At 48.6% G+C, this 22240-nt stretch overlaps 1 protein-coding gene across 1 annotated transcript; it reads right to left on the bottom strand.

Annotated features, from left to right (window-relative positions):
- Nucleotides 1–2827: 2827 nt before the first annotated feature.
- Nucleotides 2828–20794, bottom strand: HPD (4-hydroxyphenylpyruvate dioxygenase). The gene is made up of 14 exons (XM_083476467.1): nucleotides 20562–20794; nucleotides 20114–20140; nucleotides 18776–18838; nucleotides 16598–16702; nucleotides 15409–15451; nucleotides 12861–12943; nucleotides 12671–12760; nucleotides 11277–11380; nucleotides 9129–9206; nucleotides 7039–7201; nucleotides 6508–6579; nucleotides 6292–6414; nucleotides 4115–4231; nucleotides 2828–3172 (listed from the first exon to the last, which is right to left on the bottom strand). The coding sequence occupies exons 1-14, from the start codon at nucleotides 20667–20669 to the stop codon at nucleotides 3062–3064; spliced, it is 1287 nt and encodes a 428-aa protein (XP_083332593.1). The 5' UTR covers nucleotides 20670–20794; the 3' UTR covers nucleotides 2828–3061.
- Between the last annotated feature and the right edge of the window lie 1446 nt (nucleotides 20795–22240).

Raw genomic sequence — 22240 nt, 5'->3', positions numbered from 1 at the left:
TTGAGGACTGTCTGGAAGCACACAGAAAGAGAAAACTGGTATTTGAAAATACCTAAATATCCACAAAGATGTGATGTGTGAACATCATCTTTGTCAAAGAGAAGATTCACATATGGCAGAGCTTCTGGAAATGACGCGATGGTTGCATGGGCTTCTGAGATACTTGCATTACATTAGTCATGGGAAATGGGAGGCAGAAGCAAGGCTGTGTTGTGTTTTTACTATTTTTTGTTAGAAGCCGCTCAGAGTAGCTGGGGCAACCCAGTTAGATGAGTGGCATATAAGTAATAAATTATTGTGAGGCAGCCAGCTACAGTGGTGCAAGCTGGGATGACACAGAGCAGTGGCAAGATACTGGAAAGTAGAGCCATGTATGCCCTGTGGCTTAACCTCTGCCCTCTCAGCCTGCTTTCTGCCCTGGAGGACATTGACCTCCAGCAACTGCTGAAGTGCCGAGATTGGGGCTGCAGCAAGGGGCCATCTTGTCCATTGTGTCATTCAGAATATCCTGGGCCAGCCATGCACAGGAGAGGGACCACTGCCCTCACGCTCTGCTTCAAACTTCCTGGAAGTGTCTGGCTGTGAGGAAAACAGGTGGACCTTTCAACCAGATCCAATACGTTCTCTTATTCTTGCCTGCGACAAAATGTGGTGTGGAGTTCTCCGTTTCGGAATGCTAGCCAGCCACGCATTCTTCCGGAGCACCTGGCTTCAGACAAGACTCCCCATTGCTTTCCACCCTAACGTTCTGGGGGCCCACTGGGTTTTTTCAGTCCTTACCAAGCTGCTTTGGGTTTCTCCCCATTTTGGTCTTGTTCCGTCAGTATTTTTTTATTCCTGCAAAGCTGGGGGTTCTCCTGAACCTGCTGCTGCTACTTCTGTCTTGCACATAGATCGTGAACTGATGGCAGCTGGAGAATGAGTTGCTACCAGCCTGAAAGATTTCCTAATCTTTATGCAGAGAACATTTACAGACCTAACATAACCATTGCCCTTAATATATAGAAAGGAAAATATGTTTAACGGCTTACATCCTAAACAAGCGTATTTTCACTGCCCCCCATAAGGATTAGGAACTTGCTTTTTAAAAGTTTTTATCCTAGCAGGGTATAACTCTGGAGTATATACAAGAGGTAGAACTGCACAGGACAGGTGTGATGGGATTGGGCAGGTGTGGTGGGCAGGTGAGCACCTCAGCTAACCTCTCAAACCTTAAGCGATGCACCAAGACAGGGACAGGAGTCTGTGGTTCTCCCAACTGCTGTTGGCCTCCAACTCCCAATAGCCCCCAGTCAGCATGGCCAATGGTCAGGGATGAGCAATATCTGAGGGGCCACAGTTTGCTACTCCTGTCCTAGATAAGGGACTGGGGTGGGGGTGGGGAGCGCACTGAAATAAAATATGCAATGAAGCCCATCAAGCTTTGCAGATATCTGTGCAGCTTGGTTCAAATAGGAAGCATAGTATTGGAGGCCAGTGAGTTGCAATGTGTGCTGCTGGCCCTTCTGAAATTAGTCATGTCTCTTCTGGGGAAGAGAAGCACCGCACCCTGCTCCTTAGAAGAGGCAGGATCGTGTTTATATTTTGAAATGCATTTTTTCACTTGAAACATACATTTGATTTTTTTTTTTTTTTTTTTTGAGCCAATAACACTTTGGCAAGCACAAAAGCCTGTGGATAACTAAAGTCCCATCCTTGTGTTAGTCCAAGAAGTACAGATTGGGTCACTTTGTACTGAAGTATGAAAAAAACGTAATTCCTCAAGCACTGTGGGAGCTGTAAATAGAGAAATTCATCTTCCTCTCTCATAATACAGTGGAACCTCTACTACGGACATAATCCATTCTGGAGGTCCGTCCACTGGTCGAAACAGGATGCTAGAAGACACATCTTGTGTGCAGTGCATGTGCATGCGGCGGCTGCTTCTGTACACGTGCAGATGGCAGAAGCCACTTGCACGAATTGCAGCAAACCCAGTGTTTACTTCCAGGTTTGCCGTGGACGCAACTTGGAATGTCCGCAAGACGAGGCGTATGTAAGTCGAGGTTCCAGTGTACCATGTTGATTTGCCAGGACATACTTACTATTGTGTTGATTCATCTAACATAATGTCGTACAAGGACTGCTTGTGTTTTAAGATTATTTATTGCTTTATTATCTGATCCTGACTTGTAGCTGCTTTGTTTACTTATTGGTACACCTGGTCCTGAAACCTTTGGACAGTGGCTGGGTTAACAATATTTTAATAAATGATGTGAAGGTAGCCACTAAGTTTTAAAGGGCTTTGAGCAAAAGTTACGCAAATCTCAGGGAAGCCAAGTTCACCTACAGAGGAGGTGGCGGAACCTGCAGACCTCCATTTGTTGTAGGGCAGGCTACAGTGCTCATCACCCCATACCATTTGCCATACTGGCTGGGGCTGATGGGAGTTTGGGGTCCAGCAATAACTGGAGGGTACCAGGTTCCCCATCCCTGCTCTCCAGACATGGCAGATAACAAGAGCCTCATTGGACAAGGGCAAAAACCATAATAGGAAAGGCTACTTATCCCTGGCTTGTGAGCATCTGGATCTTGCAGCTGGCTGCTGTTGCTGCTGGAAGCAGACTGCTGCACTCGGTGGCATGTAGGTAGACACCTATCAACAAAAATGGCATAAGGAAGGGTTCCTGCACCGCCTGGGGCTTCAACTTGATTCATTTTGAGGACTCTTGCGACTCACTGATTCCATGACTCAAAAGTTGCAGTTTTTACATAGCCCCAAAACTGTGTAGCTGTTACAGTCCTTTTTCAAGTGCCATGCAAAATACTGGGATCAGGAACAGACAAATTCAATTTCGTTTGTTTATTTCAGCCAACCTGAGGGATCTCTCCAAAGTGGACATGGAGGAAGGCTCCCGTGGTATTAACTTTTTTTTTTAATAAAAAAAATAGCCAATGGAGGGGAAAAGGAAGACTTTAGAACCGCCTTCAGGAAAGCCTGAACTGGGAGGAATTATTCCAATCCTTTTTTGCATAGTGCATCCCACTTTCTGTATATATCCATACTGTTTCCTCCTGAGCATTACACAAAGTCTGATTCTCTGGTGGGTGTCAGGACAGTGAGGTTTCCCCGGGCATCTTGGTCCAGTTCAATAGCTTCAAACAAAGATTTGAAGTTTCCAGCACCGAATCCCTAAAGCCACAGGAGAGAGAGAAATGTGTAAATAGTGCAAGCACTTTCTTCTTGATACCCCAGCTGGAGCTCTCTTCCATGGCAGGTGGGATCTCCACTCCACCTCAGATGGAATGGTCGATACAGCAGAGAAGCCAAAGATCAGTCACAATGTGCCTCATATGAACACAGAAGCATGATGGTGGATGGTGATGCATTCCCATCAGCTCAGATTTAATAGCCACACCAGCAATGTTGTTGTTATTCCATCTGTCTTTTGAATAAGGGTTGTCAGGGTCAGACCTGCAGACAGCCCCTTGGAACTTGGAAGGCGCAGAGTTAAGTCCCTAGTTCAGAGTAGACTAATGCCAAATTCCAGAGCAGTAAACTCAGAAATCGGGAAGGCCAGAGGCAGGTACCTAGCCAAAGTGAGGCAGGTAGTCTGTTTTCAAGGGGCAGGAGGTGAGGTTAGTAGCAATGAACTGATCAGACAGAGGAGACAATAATTCACAGTCAGCCAAGCCCCTACTGAAGACATAGGCAAACTCAGCCCTCCAGATGTTTTGGGACTACAACTCCCATCATCCCTAGCTAACAGGACCAGTGGTCAGGGATGATGGAAACTAGTCTCAAAACATCTGGAGGGCAAAGTTCGCCTATGCCTGCCCTACTGGTTGCTCAGATCATCTGGCCTGCAAGCCACATTACCCTCTGACAATTAGCTGCAGCATAGTAAAATCTGGCCAACAGCTGATTCTAGTGGTTGCAATACAACATCTGGATTGTCCAAGTTGAGTCCCTTTTGTGCCTTAAAAAGGTGGTCATTTCCCAACTTTTATCATGCAAGGTGGTTGTTTTTTTTTAAAAAAAAACAACTGAGCAGGGTAGAATAGAAAGCCACCAATCTGTGAGAGTTGATTTGTTTCCCCTGAGCTTGGGGTGAGCCCCAGCTGCCCAACAAACCTGGTGATTGTGGCGCTGGATGACCTCAAGGAAGACAGTCGGTCTGTCCTGAACAGGCTTTGTGAAGATCTGAAGCAGGTATCCCTTCTCGTCAAAGTCAACTAGGATTTTGAGTTCCTTTAGAGCAGAAGCAAATGAAAGGGCATTGATAGAAGTTGCCCAGGGAAAGGATGAGGTGAATAACAACAACAACAACAACAACAACAACAACAATTTTTATTATACTCTGCCCATCTGGCTGGGTTTCCCCAGCCACTCTGGGCAACTTACAGCACATAAAAAATTGTAAAACATTAGACATTAAAAACTTCCCTAAACAGGGCTGCCTTCAGATGTTTTCTGAAAGTCAGAAAGTTGTTTATTTCCTTGATATCTGATTGGAGGGCGTTCCACAGTGCAGGTGCCACCACCGAGAAGACCCTCTGCCTGGTTCCCTGTAACCTCACTTCTCACAGTGAGGGAACCGCCAGAAGGCCCTTGGCACTGGACCTCAGTGTCCGGGCTGAATGATGGGGGTGGAGCTGCTCCTTCAGGTATACAGGGCCAACGCTGTTTAGGGCTTTAAAGGCCAGCACCAACATTTTGAATTGTGCTCAGAAATGCACTGGGAGCCAATGTAAGTCTCCAGACCAGTGTTATGTGTTCTTGGCAGCCACTCCCAGTCACCAGTCTAGCTGCCGCATTCTGGATTAGTTGCAGTTTCCGGGTCACCTTCAAAGGTAGCCCCACATAGAGCGCATTGCAGTAGTCCAAGCGGGAGATAACTAGAGCATGCACCACTCTGGCAAAACAGCCTGTGGGCAGGTAGGGTCTCAGCCTGCGTACCAGGTGGAGCTGGTAGACAGCTGCCCTGGACACAGAATTGACCTGCGTCTCCATGGACAGCTGTGAGTCCAAAATGACTCCCAGGCTGCACACCTGGTCCTTCAGGGGCACAGTTACCCCATTCAGGACCAGGATGGGCAAGGATCAAGGAGACAGATGGTTAATTTCACTCATCCAAGCAGCCTGTCCACATCCTCGAAGGTAACAGATAGGAACTGATCCCACGCAACTTGACTGGACAGGACTCTAGCACTCTCCCACCCCGGCCCTGCTCCCACGGAGGAGTCTACCTCTTTCCGAATCTGAGCGACTTTATCTGCAAAAAACTTTGCAAATTCATTGCAGGAGATCTTGGGATCCCCACCAGGCCCTGATGGTGGAGGTGGTTCTGCTAGATTGCGAACCACTTGAAAGGGTCTCCTGCTGCTGTTTTCTGCAGATGCAATAGAGGCGGTGAAGAATGTCCTCTTTGCCGTCGCTATCGCCACTTGGTAGGCTTGACGCTGAGCTCTAACCGTGTTTGGTCTGATTCAGAATGAGTTTTCCGCTACCGCCCTCAGCTCTGGGAAAAACCACAGGGCTGTCCAGACTCCATTCATTTGGAGAGGGTGCTTCGGAACCAGACAGTCAATAGTCCTGGTTAACTTTGCATTCCAGCGGGCCAACAGGGAGTCAGCTAAAAGGCTATCAACATGGGATAAAACATCCCCTACTACCCTTTGGAAACCATTTGGATCCATTAAATGGCGGAGTCTGACCATCCAAATCAGTCCCACCTCCCTGCAGTGGGGAAGGGTCATGGAGAATGCCAGCTGCACCAGGAAGTGATGCCCTCAAAGCTGGGATGGGGTTAACCTGTGGCCCTCCAGATGTTGCTGGACTCCACCTCACATCTCTCTCCGGCGTTGGGCCATGCTGGCTGGGGCTGGTGAGAGCGTGGAGTCCAAGGTCACAGGATAGCCAGTCCCACCTTAAAGGCTTAAAGGTCGTCCAAGGGGAGTATCTGGTTCTTGACCTTTCTGTTTTGCTCCCACCACAACTTGGAGCTAGTGGTTATTTCAAGGTCACCCACCAAGCTTCACAGATGAGTAGGGATTTGACTTCATGCCTCGCCAGTCGGTAAGAACATAAGAAAACCCTGTTTCATCAGGCCAATGGGCCATCTAGTTCAGCCTCCTGTTCAGCCCCCAGGACTAGTAGCCACTGAATTTGTCCCATGGCCATCACTGCCTCCTGTGGCAGCAAGTTCCATAGTTTAACAATGCGCTGCATGATGAAGTCCCAGTCTAGGCCAACCTTCTGGCCACTAAGCCAAACCGCAAGATGTAGGGTAGCCCTGGTAGCCAACTCACCTCCAGTTTTTCCATGTTCTCCTTCACCTTGATCTTGGCTGATTTCAATTTCTCCCTGAGTTTTTGGTAGTAGGTGGGGGGCACCACCAGGAATTCCGTGCCACGTTCTTTCAGGTTTGTGACCTGCAACCCAAAAATGTACACAGCAATGACAAAGGCCACATTCCCAAAGGTGGCCACTTATTGGTAGACTGATCAGGGAATGCACTGTCTTACTGAAGCAATAATATCCGAGGTATTCAGAGCGATGTGTTGGACTCCAGGGCCCCCGTAATAGTCCACGTATTCCTGCAGAGCGGAAAAGCACACAGTAAGCACAGGAAGGGTGTCAAAGGGTCCCCCTCCCCCAATTAAATGAGGCTTGAGGCATTCCATTGCAGCCAATAGAATATGCATCTCTCTCTCTCTGTTGCACCCCAGAGTTTCCCCAGCATGCCAAGTGCCCAGAGCCCCCCAAAGCAGTTGGCACCCCCTAAAACAAATTTATGCTACAAGCCGCTGGAGTTAGAAACTGGCACCTTCTTCTCTAGCGGGCAGCTGCACCTGGTAGCACACAACTGGAATTGCAGGTGGCAATGCCTTCCCAGGCACCAAGATGGAACCATCCCCCCAGATTGGCCACTGGAGGATATTGAAAGGCTTCCTGTTTGGCCTGGTGTGTCTCTGCCTGTTCCTCTGCCCTGGCTCGAGGCTCAACTCTGGCCACTCAGCCCTGACACAAAGGACCCAGGGAGTCTCGGCTTTCACCTGGATCTGAGACTTCCTCTTCCCTATTGCAGGCTCATTGATGGGCATTTTAATGGTCTCTTCATAATTGGCCACCACAATGGACCGGAGGGCACTGTACTCTGTGTGCAGCTGCTTGTCGTCCACAGACCAGAAACGGTGGAAGAGGAGGTTTCTCTGGTACCTGCGGATGTGCAAGAAGCGCCACATGTCAGAATGAGTAGGCCGAGGGTTTTAGCCACAATTATATTCTTAGAGAACATCCTGGGTGGAATCTAGATGCATTCACAAACATTATTTTGAAAAATTAATGACTGAAGAATTTAAAAGTTGCGACAAGGAGATGCAGCAAGGTAGCAAGAGCTATCTGAGCAGCTTCCTGCTCTGACATCCATCTGCTTCTTTTGTGAAGAGCCCATAGCTCAGGTGTAGAGCACCTGCTCCTGCACCCACCTTCAACCCCTGATATGTCCAGGCAGAGAGTCACTGCCAGTCAGGGTTGCACAGTACCAAGCCAGGTGGATGGGCCAACGGTCTAACTCTGTCGAAAGCAGTTTCTATCTAATTCAATCCTTTATTCAGAACAGTGAGGACTAGAGACCTCCTTTGTTTTTAGAGGAGGCACCACACACACTTTGCTTACAAAGACCCCAGGCTCAATCCCTAGTATCGTCAGATATGGCTGGGGAAGACTCCTGTTATAGGTATGAGTTACTCGTGCGTAAACTGGTGCCTTTCTCGGTTAATTTGCCTTGTTAAACCTTTCTGACTGCACAGCCCCTTCTCATCGCGGCTGCCTCAGTCACTGGCAGAATCCGTCAGTGGGCGTTTCTTGAACCTCTTCCAGCATAAAAGTTGTTTGACACCCAGTCTCCTCCTCCTCTCACTGCGCAGGAGTCTTCTGCGCAGGGAAGGCGTGGGTAGCGGAGGACCTGGGCTCTCCTCACTGATGTCCAGTGAAGAGTCCTGGAGCCCTCTCTCCAATTCCCCCGTCTGCCTCCCTTTATCCCCGGTGTTGCGCTGATTGGCTTCCCCCTCTACTGAGCTGTTTCTCCCCCTGCTGCTGGGTCCTTCGCCAGCATCATCTGGGAGCCTCCCCTTCGCCTCTCGCTCCAATGTCAGTTCCCTGACAACTCCCATCTAATCTCCTGGAGAGCCACGGCCGGCCACTGCACAGAGGGAGACTGGCCCATGGTCTACAGAGGCTGTTGATCTCCCTTCCAGAGTTGCAGCTCTGGGTCTATGGAACTGTGGCTGGAATGGAGGCTGCTTGCTTGGAAGCTCAAAGAGGGAAGGGAGAGGGGATCTGCTCCGTGGGTGTTTATAATTGCATTTGTCTTGGAAATTCCATTTAAAAAGCAGCTAATGGGAGGGGGAGCGAGGGGGGTGGATCTCCAGGCAGCTAAGCGAGATCACATCAAAAGTCCATCTAGTCCACTCTTCTCCAAACCTCCAGATGTTTTGGACTGCAACTCCCATCAAGCCCCAGGCAGCACAGCTGTCCAACCTAATAGTCCCACCAGCAGTTAACCAGATTATCCTGGGAAATCCTCATGCAGGACAGGAAGCCAAAAGCTGATTGTCTCCAGCAGCTGGCATTCAGAGGAATAGAGTAGATGGACCTGAAGATCAATGTTAGCCATCATAGCTATTGCCCTTTGATATCCCCGCTGATAAAGCCACAGCCGAGGCCCAGCTGCCCGCATCCCCTGGGCCACGTTCCCTTGAGCAGAGCCAAGGAGAGGGTCAGCCCCCCTTCCTTCCTCCCCATCCCCCACATGCTGGGCTGGTGGGTATGCAAAGCCCCAGGAGAGGATGGTCTATGAGCAGGGCTGAAATGAGGCTTTCTGTCACCTGGATCGAAGAAGACTCAGTTGGGGACCCCACCCCCTGGATGCGTGTTTGCGTACGTACATATCATGTTGTAAAGGCCACCCATAATAAATGTCCTAAAATCAGTTCCTCTGCATCAGGGATTTAGATTGATCAGGCCCACAACATCTGGGGTCCCCATGGCTGCTCTAAATGTCCTGTGTTGTCATCGGGGAAGTTTCATGTTCTAGAAGGAAAGCAATTCTTCCCTTAAGTTGATTTCCAAAAGCAATCTTTACCATTCTGCCACAGAGTTCATCTCCTGGTCAGGCTGGTTCCCCACTATGTGGTCAATGAAGTTCAGTTTCCCAGGTGGCCTGAGAAAGAAAAGGCAGGTGAGGTCAGGGGTTTGGTGTTTTTTGTGGGATGAGTACTTCTCATGCAGACAAGTTGGCCTCAGATCCTCCCACCCCCATTAACTCTTTCCAGAGAAAAACGTATAGGCAAGAGAAGCCTGTTGCCAAAGGCCCATCTGAAGTATCTCAGCAACCCATTTGCAAATTAAGCTCTTGTCCGCCTTTCAGGGGTTAATCTCCCTTTACACAAAGGGTTCCCCATAAGCCAGTGTGGTGTCCTGCTAGAGTGTCAGCATAGAATCTGGGAGTCCAGCAACTTGGTCGTGAAGTTCCCAGGGTGGCCTTGGGCCAGTCATTCCCCTCAGCCTAGCCTACCTCAAAGGGTGGTTGTGAGGATTAAATGAGCAGCAGAGAGAACAAGGGATGCCACCTTGAACTCCTTAGAGAGAGAAAAAGTGGGATGTGAATGCAATAAATAAATAAATAAATAAATAAAATCAGGAAATGTGGAGTGATGGGAACATACAGTCATATGTGGTGGGATTGTCCGTTAGTTAATAAATTTTGGAAACAGATTGGTATAGAAATATCGGGAATTGTGGGTAGGAAGGTGGGGATAGCTAAATTAATGCTTCTTATTAGTCTGAGTAGCACCAAGTTAAAAACAAAAGAGGAATGTAAATGGGTAAAATTGATGGTAACTGCAGCCAGACAGGTTATAGCGAGTAATTGGAAAAATCCAGAAGAGCTGGGGTGAACCAATGGAGGAAAAAAACTGAATAATATTATAATTTTAGAATATCTACAGTAACTGTGAAGATACACAGCATGAAAGGGTTTAAGGTCAGTGAGAAAGAGGAGGATTGGTTTGAGAAGCTATTGAATTATTTGGGTAGGTTTGAACAATTTGGGGCAATAAAAATGTAAAGAAACCTTGTGGATGGAGGAGTGTTAACGTATATAAAACTGTACATATGGTTGATTTGAATATGTTATTATTGATTATGTATACCCAATGTATCAGCCGCCTGGGGGTCTCACTGTTTGTGTTTGGTTGTTGGTAAATAATAATAATAACCAGACATCAAACTCCCTCTGATGAAAGTCACCAAAGGTTCTTTGAGCGTGATTTTTGTTTTGATTCAGGTGTACGCTTAAGCTTGTCTGAACTGTGTACCTAGAAGGATAACAACTTCCAGTGGGGTCACTGTGCTAATCTGTGTGCAGGGGGAGGGGTGGCGGGGAAGAGAGAGAAAAGATTACCGTATTTTTCACCCTATAGGACGCACTTTCCCCCCTCCAAAAATGAAGGGGAAATGTGTGTGCGTCCTATGGGGCGAATGCAGGCTTTTGCTGAAGCTGGAGGGCAAGAGGGGTCGGTGCGCACCGACCCCTCTCGCTCTCCAGGCTTCAGGAAGCTACCCGCAAGTCTTGCAAGCCCGGCGGAATGTCCTGCGGGCTCGCAAGGCTTGCGGGCAGCAGCCTGCAGCCCAAAAGCTCGGGGGACAGCGGGGAGGCGCAGCGCCGCCACCCCGCTATTCCCCGACCTGATCTGGAGGCTGGCAGGGGGGGGGGGAGAAGCAAGCTTGCTTCTCCCCCCTGCCAGCCCCACAAGCTCGCGGGAGAGCGGGGAGGCGGAGTGCCGCCACCCCGTTATTCCCCAACCTGATCTGGAGGCTGGCGGGGGGGGGGGGGGAGAAGCAAGCTTGCTTCTCCCCCCACCAGCCCCACAAACTCGGGGGACAGCGGGGCAAGCTGTCCCTGATTTCAGAAGAGGGAGACGGAGCGCTTCGTCTCCCTCTTCTAGCTTGGGGGTGGCTGCGCAAACCTGGGGGGAAAATAAATTTTTTTCCTTGATTTCCCCCCCCAAAAACTAGGTGCGTCCTATGGGCCGGTGCGTCCTATAGGGCGAAAAATACGGTATCTAAAAGTCTAATGTGGGAATGACACTCAGAAATGGCCAGGACTAGCTCCTTGCTGGTTGAACAGTCCCAGTGGCAAATCTAAGTGTGTGGAATGGCACCCAGTCTAAAATGAGACTCAGATCTTTCACGCTAGAGTTTAACCAGAGCAGTAAGGGCTGGTACTTACAGTCTTTTCAACAGAGGGTCCCTGAAGATGGGGGGCTCAAACCCAGGCAGGAAAAGCCCCTTGTAGCCCCTCTTCTCTATCAGGGTGTGTGTGGTGTCTCCATACTAGATGGAGGAGGAGGAAGAGGAAAGTGCAACGTTTTAATATCACTCTAGTGAGCTGACTCCCTGCCCCCAAAACTTGTTTTATTGATTTCTGCCAAATCTCAGCAACAGTTGTTTTAAATGACTTTCTTTTGACCCCAAGTGCTCAGGAAAATCTGTCAAAATCTTTCTACAATTTCTACTTTTAGTTAGGTGTTTTTATTTATTTACTTGATTTGGGGGGGCAGCTGCTTCCTTGCTCCCCCCTTCCCCTCACTTCCCTCTACAGCATGTGCAGAAACCGCTTTCTTGACTGTTGACTCTTGGTCTTGTCTGCTCCTTTCACCAGAGCCTGTCTTCGCACTCAGGGGAAGAGACTCTGATTCCCCTCACAGGCCTACAACTCCCAGAAATCCATGGGAAGAGGGAGGGATTATTTAATTGTAGAGTTGAGAATTGTAGCTCTGTGAGGGGACTAGGCACCTCCAAAACAGCTATTCAACACCCTTAAACTACACTTCCCAGGATGCTTTTGTAATGGGGGGGGCGGCATGACTAATTAAAGTGCCATCATGCTGTTTTAAATATATATGGTGTTATATATATGGTGTTATGTACTAAGCTTGGATCCTAGAACAATAGGCAAGTAGGATCCTAGAATGCAACAACTGATTGGCTTGCAGGCAAAGACCAATCAGGCTCCAGGAGGAAGTTAATCAACCTATTAGGCTGGTAGGATCGTAGAATGCAACAACTGATTGGCCTGCAGGAAAAGACCAATCAGGCTCCAGGAGGGAAGCAGAATCAGCCAATCAGACGGGACTCATTGTGTAAATAATGTATATAAAGGCCTGAGGTTTGGGGGGCAATTCAATCACTGTTTTACAAGCTGCAATAAAGAGCATGGAGTCACTACAGGACTCCGAGTATATTTCAATGGCAAACAGGACCTCTGACTCTATACATTAATCACTACCTTTGGCTAAATGCATAACTTCTTCTTGAGGCTGAAGAAGTCTAGTAATTTCTCTCAGTCTCCAGTTCAGAAACATGAGGCTAATAAGATAGGCTTGTTTTAAGGGTTTCTGATAAAATAAAAACAAAGTGCCTAGAAAACGTGCTACATAAATCCTATTTATTAATCACAGCCGTAGAGTTTAGTCCAACCCCCTGCAATGTATCCCTGACAGATGACCATTTAACCTCTACCTTCCAGTCCGTTCCACTGTCTAACAACAACTGCCTATTAGTATTATCATTTCCTGAGTCTGTCCAAATGCAGTTTATAGGTGAAAGCCCTCACTTTCTTACCGTCTGAACGACTGCAAATTTCACCTTCCCGTGTTTATCTTCCTCTATCCAGGGTTCTTTAACAATCAGAGCTCCACGCTCTCTAGCTTTCTGAGTGGGAAAAATAAAAATAGCACCTACTAGATGAAGCAAGGCAAAAGGCTAGCAAGCCTCTCAAGTCACACAGAGACCCTCTTCAGCAGAGATTCACCTGCACGATGAAATCACAGTCCTCCACTTCAAAGGCAACATCTTTGACTCCATCCCCATGCTTCACTAAGTGTGCTCCCATTTCTGCATAATGAGAGAGAGAGAAAGAGGAAACACCAAGACAATTTAATGGAGGAGAAGTTTGTCAACTGCTATTGGCCAAAAAAGATGAAACCTCCATAGTCAGAGGCAGTGTACCTCAGAACACTGAACGCCAGCTGTGTCTTAGTAAGGCACAGCGAATTACCTGTGCTAGTGAATTAACTGCATTGTCCTTTAAGAGCAAAGGAGACTCCATCTCTCCCCTGAGACAAGGAGAAGCCTGCATTTGAAGTCCTGCCAAGGGGCTGCATATAACCCTGGTAAAAACTCCAGCTGAGGAACTGGCAGACGTGGTGACCCTGAATCCAGCCTTCAAGGCCCATCAGAGAACGCAGAAAGGAAAAAGGAGGGAGAGGCCTACAGCCACCAGGCCAGGCTGCTCGAGGGCAGGGCTGTCTTTAGCAGATGCAGCGCCGGGGTGCAAATATCCGCCCAGCACCCCCAAATTACCACAGATAGTGGGGGGGGGGGCTGAAGCTATTGGGGGCACAACTCTCCCCCATGCTGCTGCAGGAGAGCAATCCTCGAGGAGGCCTGGGAGGCAAGCTGCACGCCCGCCAGCTGGCGGGCATGCAGGGAAAGGGGAGGCCACCGGCAAAGCCATGCAGCTCCCCCACTCGCTGGGGCGCCCCTGAGAGGCTGGTGCCCTGGCGCAACGGACCACTAAGCCCTATGGGAAAGACGGCCCTGCTTGAGCGCTTCCCAGAGGCATCTGCTTGGCCATGAAGAGAATCTGGGGGCTGGACAGGGTATCCCTTTGGCTGGATCCGTCCTTATGATATTAAAGCACCACTCACTGGAGCTCACTCTAGGGAGCCATGGGTGCTTCAGCACCCACAACAATATATTTGGGGGACTGAGCCACTCCAAAGTCAATGGGTGAAGTCGAAGCCCTTCGTTGTGGGCACCCACAATCTTCGGTGCGAGTGGGCACCTATGGCACCACTGATGGGTTGTGAAGGACATGGAAATATGAGAAGGGCCTAGCCACTGGATCAGGCCCATAACTCCTCTAGTCCAGCATCCTGTTCTCACAACAGCCAACCAAGATGCCTACAAGAAGCCTGAAGGCAGGACGTGAGCACAGCAGGCAATTCCCCATTTGGGATTCCCAACAAAGTTGTGCTGCCTTCAACTCGGAGGGAGAACAAAGCCATTGTAGCTAAGAATCACAATGCAGGCCGCTTCCATGGCTCCATGGAGCAAAATGCGCCAACACTACAGGCTGGAACAGAGGCACCAACTTGTGCCCAACACTGCCGGGAGGGAGGGCATCGCGCATGCGTGACATCACACATACACCCCCCCCCCAGACATGCCAACTTGGCCTGCCATCCCCTGCCCCCACCCTATTTTTTTATGCAGCCTCTCGTTTTGGTGTCTTCCGGGAAGGGGCCCAGGCAATTCTCAAAAGGACACGCCAGGGTGAAGATGCTTTGCCTAGCCACACCCCTGGGAGAGACCATCAGAGAGCTTTCAGTGTGCAGGGTCACTGAATTTTGAGGGGGCCCAACCCACCCCTTGAAAATGTGGGTGGAGCCCTCGGCCCCCCAGCTCCCCTAGATGGCACACCTGGGCTGGAAACAACAAGATGATCTATGTAACACCAGACCATAAGACGCACCTAGTTTTTGGAGGAGGAAAACAAGAAAAAAAAATATTCTGAATCTCAGAAGCCAGAACAGCAAGAGGGATCGCTGCGCAGTGAAAGCAGCAATCCCTCTTGCTGTTTTGGCTTCTGGGATAGCTGCGCAGCCTGCATTCGCTCCATAAGACGCACACACATTTCCCTTTACTTTTTAGGAGGGAAAAAGTGAGTCTTAAAGAGCAAAAAATACGGTAACTTGAAGCACAGTAAAATAAACCAGTGAACTGCATTGAAGGAGACCCTGGGAGGGCATTGAGCTTCACCCCCCAATGCTCAGAGCAGAATCTGCAAGACACAATCGTGCAGCAGCCCCTTACAAAGGGCTGCACAGCCTCGGCTTAAATAGTGCTGCGGAGGGGAGTCTGCCAGCTCCCCCTGTGGCAGACAGGGCAGGAGCAGTTGCTTTTAGGAACTTTCTCTGCATATCTGGCCAAAATCTGCCCCTCCCTGCCATTCCTGGTCCTTGATTCAAGTCCTGCCCTCTGGAGAAACAGAGAAAAAGTCTGTTCCACCTTTTATGCAACAACCCTTCTGATATTTGAAGACCACTTTCACGTCTCCCGTCTCCCCTTAAACTTCTCTCCTCCAGGCTAAAGCATAGCCAGCAATTTAATGCATTCCTTACTGAGAGTCCAGAACCCCCCCCCCATCCTGTTCACCCTACTCCTGACCTCCTGACCTGCATGGAGCCAACAACTGTCTCAAAATGTGGCTCCCAGAGCTGGACACAGAACTCCCAGGGTTTCAAAAGGAACTCGTTTGGTAAGAAAAGTTACAACAGGACCAACTCTTGAATTACCTTGATTTCCAGGGTTGAGAGCCGAGGAGAAGATAAATATGATCTGTTGGTAATCAGAATAATAGTGATGAGTCAAAGGCTGAAATGCTGACATTGGCATTCATTTAAAATGTTGATATCCAAGATCATTGAGACAACCAACAGGAAGCTAAAAACAGGAATATTCCATAACATCTGGAGGGTACCTGGTTGGCAAAAGGCTGGCTTAGAGAGTTGGTCTCTCTTTGCTAGACCCAAGACAGTCGTGGGTCCCCCTCCCCTATTCACAGTACTGTTACACTCCAGCCCAACTCTCCAAAGGGTAAGAGAGTCCAAGGGTTCCAGGTTCCATTTCCTTGGAGTGAGGATCTTTAGAATATATGGTTTATAGAAGGTTTATCTACATACATCAAGGGACACGGGTGGTGCTGTGGGTTAAACCACAGAGCCTAGGGCTTGCCAATCAGAAGGTGGGCGCTCCTGCCAACCTAGCAGTTCGAGAGCACGTCACAGTGCAAGTAGATAAATAGGTACCGCTCCGGCGGGAAGACAAACGGCATTTCTGTGCGCTGCTCCGGTTCTCCAGAAGCGGCTTAGTCATGCTGGCCGCATGACCTGGAAGCTGTACGCCGGCTCCCTCGGCCAATAAAGCGAGATGAGCGCCGCAACCCCAGAGTTGTCCGCAACTGGACCTAATGGTCAGGGGTCCCTTTACCTTTTATCTACACACATATATAACCTGAGCATAGAACGAAGAGGCTCACAGCATGAACACCCCAGGAGATCTTGCTTGTCCTTTGAGTCACAGCTTGGATTTAGCGCAGAGCAAGCATGTCTCTGTCTCCAGCTTTTCAGCCTGCCCTCTGCCCAGCAATGCCTATTGTTCCCTTCCCTTGGCAGCTGGGGGGGGGGGGACACAGGGAGACCCACTCATTTGCCCAGAGGGCAATATCACTTAGTTGTAGCCCTTGCAGCTCAGCTTATCCCTCTGGCATGTGGATCATGGTGCTAGTTGTCAGCTACAACTGTTGCCTAGACAAATGGACTGGTTTTGCAAGCTTGCTCTCACACCTTCTACCTCCGCAGGATCTTTTCTTTTTTTAAAAAAAGGTTAACAATTTCTTTGTCTCTGGATTTTCATTTCTTGCAATATGGCAACCCTAGACCCCCCCCCCAAGCCTACATCAATGCAGTTTTCTCCCCTCCTTACCTTGTCCTGTTTGACCACATGGGACACCACCTCTCTGCTTCCCGTCTCCAGACCTTTGTAGGCCAGTTCCTCAAACCCCATTTTGTTGCAATAAAATGAAGCAGCCTTTAAAACACACGGGTGGAAAAAAAGCAAAATGGTTTTTTTAAAAAGCATGTTATCAGTAAGTCACCAGACACATATTAAGACTATGGGCCATAATCAGCTAAATTGTTGCAATGGTAGCTCCCTCCCCCCTCCTCCCCCCACATCTTACGCCATCCTCAAATCCACTCTGCAGGGAGGAGAAACCCCAAGATCAGCTGGGGGGCACAGAGGGGAGATGGTTCTGTTACACAAGGAGAAAGCCTTGTGCAGTGCAATGAACTGCTCAGTGCAACATTGAGTACAGCGTTACCTGTTTATCCTACTGGTGTGATGTTTTATGACACTTGGCAAGAACCAGTGTGACATAATGGTCAGAATATTGGGTTTGGACTAAGGTTGAAATCCCCACTCTGCCCCCCAGCCTTGCCTGGGAGGCTAAAAGCCCTTAGGGAGCTGCCTCACCCCTTTCCCCTTTTTGCGCCGCATCATACCAGACTTCAAGCCTCAGAACAGATCCTGACTTCTTCTTTTGGTATTGCTTCAATAGACCACTCTGGGGGCATCTTCCATTGAACTACAGCTTGCAAATGACATCATTAAGAAACAAAATGGCGGGGGGAGCATCACTTTCAGTTTGTTGGAGGAAAGGTGAGGTAGATGGGGCTCATCAACCTGGGAAGGTAGCCCATCTAGGAGAAGCAAAACTCTGATCCTAAACCTCTGCTGCCTGCATATCTTTGCGAGAAGAAAAGGCTCAGGGGTAACCCCTCCACAAATGTGGAGTGGAGTCCCTAAGGCGGTTGGATGACATCTTGTATGACTCTTTCTGGCAATTCTTGCCGCCAAGCCGGTGTCAAACACATTGCTTCCCTTTCCTTTGGACCACATCAGCGAGGTTAACGTTGTCTGGGCAGCGCAGGACCTCCAGACACTCTGCCCAGGCTTATGCCTCAGGGAAGTCACTTCGGTGCTGCTAGCACAGCAGTTTGACTTCATCCCAGGCGCTGCACTCCACTGTCTCTCAAGACAGATGGATGCCAACAGCCACATGGTGGGGTGAGGATTGGCTGCAGCAGCCCTGTGGTCTTTGTAGAAAGATATGCGGCGGCAGCAACAAGCCAGGGAGGTGTGGAAGCATAGGGGGCTACAGTGCAAAATTCAGAATGGGGAAATGTGGGCTTTCAGCCAGGGTGTGAGTGAGCCCTCTGTGCACGGTGTGCGTTTGGCTCAGCACCTCCCTAACCCTGCCAACCAAGCAAAGAATCTGCCTCCCCTCTCCCCTCTCTCGGTTGCATCAGGCTAGTCCAAAGACCATTCCAGCTCCACATTCCTGGGAGTGTGATGTCCCATCCCCCATAGCCAGCAAGGCACAAGCCATTAATTGAATGCAGCTTACCCAGGAAATCTGCCCCACTCCCACCCGGCCTTTCAGATGGGTCTCCACCCCGTCTCCAGCATCCAATAGCGCAACAGCCTGAAGCACATCCCTTCCACAGCCCTCCGTACTGCAAACAAATGCAGGAAGAGATTTGCAGCTGGATCTGGCCAAAGGGGGCCCATGCAGTCCAGCACACTGTTCTCATGGACGCCAACCAGATGCCCCAGTGAGGTGCCTGGGAAGGGGACAAGGTTGCAACAGCAGCAAAGCCAACAACATTAAGAGGAAGGACTCTGTCAAGTCTGGCTTCCCCCTCTTTCTCATTTTCCCAGCCTTTTCCTCTTGCCATATCTCACATGTGAGCTTTTCTTCTACAGTCCTCATGGAAACCTGACACATTTCATGAGGCCCTTCTCCTTTTTGCAAGCAATTTGACCCCATACAATGCACGTTTGTACATGGTTTTCACTAAACACCTGCATTCTTATAACACATTCCCCAAATGTACACACTTTGTATACACCACAAAATTCAGAGAAGTGAACATTTCAAAGTTTTGCCGCATTGCAGTAAGCATCTTGTTTCGGGCACTGCGAATCAGGTAAGTCTGCTCCAAAATCCGAGCCAAACTGTTTCTTCTCTCATCCTTTCTCGAGAGTCAACCCCCGCCCCCGCGCCCTGGCAGACATTCCTGGTTTTATCAGCACACTCACCTGCTTTGCATTACCAACCCAAAACGTCAAGGAATGGAAGTGAAGGAACCGGCCTCTTTCAGGCTGAATGGGAGAAAAGGTAGCTGGTTATTACGGTATGTGACACACTCAGAGGCAGAGCAGCCCAGTATCCCTAATACAGGTAGGCAGTAGCGTAGCATAGGGTCCCAGCACCCAGGGCCGTGCAGAGGTGGGGGTGGGAGTGAAATGGACGGAGCACGCATATGGATTCAGCTGCCTAATAGCACCCGCATCCCCCAGGAGATTGCAGCTGTAGAGAGAAGAAAAGAAGAGTCTTCCGCTGTCCTGATTTGCAAGGAGAAGCCATTTGCAACTGAGCCCAGGTGTTGAAATTTTGCACCCTTAACCATTTTGTATCTGGGGCAACCCCCCCTGTGCCCCCCACATGCTGTGCCACTGCAGGCAGGATCATTCAAAGCCCTCTCAACAGAGCCAGGTGAGGCAGGATCAGAACTCGGATGGTAGAGGCAAAGATCCTTTAATGTTTTTGCTGGGATACAGACTAACACATCTACCCTCTGTGGGGAGCAATGAGGTTTATTTTGGAAGCAGGTCCTATTGGGTTCAATGGAACTCCCTTCTAGTAGCTTAGGATCATAGCCTTGGGCAAATGGACCAGGCACACACGATAATTAGTGAATGTACCACTTTTTCTTAATCGATTGAGAACATAAGGCACCAACTAGCCAAAATTAACCACCCTCTCATTTTAATGAGGCTGAAAATTGCTTAATGTTGGCTGAACTGTGCCCTCATTGTTTTGTTTTGTTTTTTAGCTGAGATGGGGGAGCTTTTGTTTCTTAAATACACCACTTTTGTCAGCTATGATGAAATATCCAAAAATATTAGACAAGAAATTGGTGCATATTTAGTACGTTAACACCCCAAAAGGGTGAACATGTTGTTTGCAAACCCCTGTATCATACATGCACCCATAACAGGCAGCTGGGATTGACCTGGAATGAGAGTACACTTGGTGGCTAACCCAGGTTTCCCTTAAGTAATGTGTGAGTCTATGAGACTCACACACTTCTGCTTTAAGAATTACAATCATTCAGTTAAAATACAAAACAGTTGCATCTTGTAGAATGTAAGAATGTGGCTTTTGTACCCATGCTTTCAGGTTTATCGGGTATTTGCCAAATGCACAGCCCAGTTCTTCTATGCAACAAGAGAATATTCATTTCAAAAAGGCTTTTGCCGTGGTCCTTCTCGCCAGCTTATGCCCTAAGACATTAATCCAAAATGCCATTGACATCATAGACCATATTTGGGGTGGGGTGGGCGCATGGATATTAGACTGCATTGTGATCTTACCTTCAGCCCTTTATCCGAGTAAGTCGTCTAGTGGTTAAGGATTGAAACAGAATAAAACAGAGACATTAATTTTGCAAAAAGTTACTCCAGAAGTTTTAAAAAACCCACCTCAAAACTAATGCTCTATGCAAGTCATGAGAGTTTTAACAATACATCTGACACGACCACCAATACTAGAGGGATGAAACCAAAATAAAAATATAAACCCATGTCTAACTGTCTGCACAAATTAGGTGTTCACAGCATATTCACTCACTCCAAGAAATTGCTTGGTTGTTTCAAGAACAAAGTTTTCATGCACTGATTAAATGTTTGCAGGACAGTCCAAATGTGAACAACTAGGAAGTGTTTGCAGATTTCACAGGGTCAAAAACATCTCTTGTTATCCTTCAGAGTGACAGCAACAATATATATATATCTAATTTGATTAAGAGCTATGAAGCCTCACCATTTTTTCTTCTCTGTGGCAGCAAAGCGATGTCACCAAGAGAGAAAGAGAGACAGAGAGAGAGACGGGGAGAGGGGCAGTATCTGAAGCTTTTAATAAAGCAAACATGGGAGGACGAGCTCCTCCCTCACTCCTCCTACTCCAGATGGAAATTTTAAACACTTTAACCCCAAATATATGCTGTCTTTCTCGCAAGCATTATCTGTGACACAAGAGAAAAGGCAGGGGACCTAGTGACTCCAAAGTCAGTGTGTGGGTCAAAATGCAACGTTTTCACGCAGCTGCAGTTTGGGGCTGGACTATGGGCAATGCTGTCTTTAGCATATGCGCCGCCGGGGTGCAAAGATCCGCCCAGCACCCCCAAATTTAGTTTAGCCCCCAAATTAACTTTTATTATGCTTATGTCAAACACCACACTTTATCTCTTGTTTGCGAAAGGAAAAAGAAACAAACATTTTTATTTGCTTATTTATTTACAAGACACTTATACTAAAGTATACAACACCACCACACTTAATAAACTTATAAGTATTGTTTAGGCACCTACTTAGGAGAAACGTCAGTCGGGTCAAAGGTGCCGGTGACCCCGCTGCCGCATAGCAGCTCAATACAATACGTAACATAATATTTTGACGTAAGAGTTAATTTTGCATACATAGCACCATTGTGAATGACAAGTGCCGCTGCTAGCGCGGCGTGTCTTTGGTAAATGAGCGCAAGTTGAAATTCCTTTAGTGAAACAGTAGGTATATATTACTGTAATATCTAGGTATATATGCATTTTGTTTTTCTAGCTTGATCAGCATTATTTATTATTTCATAACAGGTAGATAGTTAAGAGCTTCGGCGGCTTCGGCAGTGGGCGCCTGGTGCCCCCCAGAATTTGGCACCCGGGTGCCCCACACCCTTTGCACCCCTGGGTAAAGACGGCCTGACTACGGGGTCTGTGCCCATGTCCCTGCTGTCCAGGAGGCACTAATGGATGCCAGGGAGGCAGTGTGGCACTCTAGGGGGCAAAGTGTTCCACTGGCAGCCAAGGCTGCTCTCACCCCTTGTTTTCATTTCAGGCAACTAGACTTCACAAGGCAGAGTGAAGCGGCTGCCTCAGGTGGCGGATGGGCAGAGAGCAGAGAAGGCTGTGTGAGCTCCAGAGTCTGCTCTCTGCCCTCCCCAGGGGAGTTTGCTGCCCTCAGGTGTGATGGAGGACGTGGTTGCTTTGCCAGCATTGAATTAACTGCCAGTCTAGTAAGATTTTGCACCTATAACAGTGGACGCACCATGACGTTCTTCACCTCGGGCAGCAAAATATCTTGAGCTGGTCTTGGCAGCCAGTCAGATGCAGAAGTGCTGGGGGGGGGTGAAGCCAAGATGCCGCCCTCCCCTCAGAAGGCAGCTTGCAGACCCTCCAAGTGTCCCTAAAAAAACACTGGTTGTTATTATTATTATTGAATAGGACATCCCTATTTTCACCGGATAACTGTTGGAGGGGATGAGCTTGTCCAGCAGACCCTGAAACCTGTCAAGTCTTCTGCCTTCATTGAGCTCCCCTCCGTGACTCCATGATGCCATTCCTGGCCAGTCACTGCCAGCTCGGACCTCATCTGTGTATATGTGAAATCATCGAAATAATCTTCTATTTATTTTCATTTATTATTACATTTCTACTGCCCGCCACTGAC

This window comes from Podarcis liolepis (genome assembly GCF_965112155.1).
Source record: "Podarcis liolepis genome assembly, chromosome: 15".
Taxonomy (NCBI): Eukaryota; Metazoa; Chordata; class Lepidosauria; order Squamata; family Lacertidae; genus Podarcis; species Podarcis liolepis.
The sequence above is the reverse complement of the archived record's forward strand: the minus strand, read 5'-3'. Positions and strand labels throughout refer to the sequence as shown.

Bases quoted from the DNA above. Each gene is read 5' to 3' on its own strand.
- HPD (XM_083476467.1), bottom strand. From the start codon at position 20,669: ATGTTTGCTTTATTAAAAGCTTCAGATACTGCCCCTCTCCCCGTCTCT. The intron at 18,839-20,113 runs GTAAGATCACAA...TCTCCCATTCAG, and splicing joins ACTCGGATAAAGGGCTGAAG to CCTGAAAGAGGCCGGTTCCT. The intron at 15,452-16,597 runs GTAAGGAGGGGA...GATTACCAACAG, and splicing joins ATGTGGTCAAACAGGACAAG to ATCATATTTATCTTCTCCTC.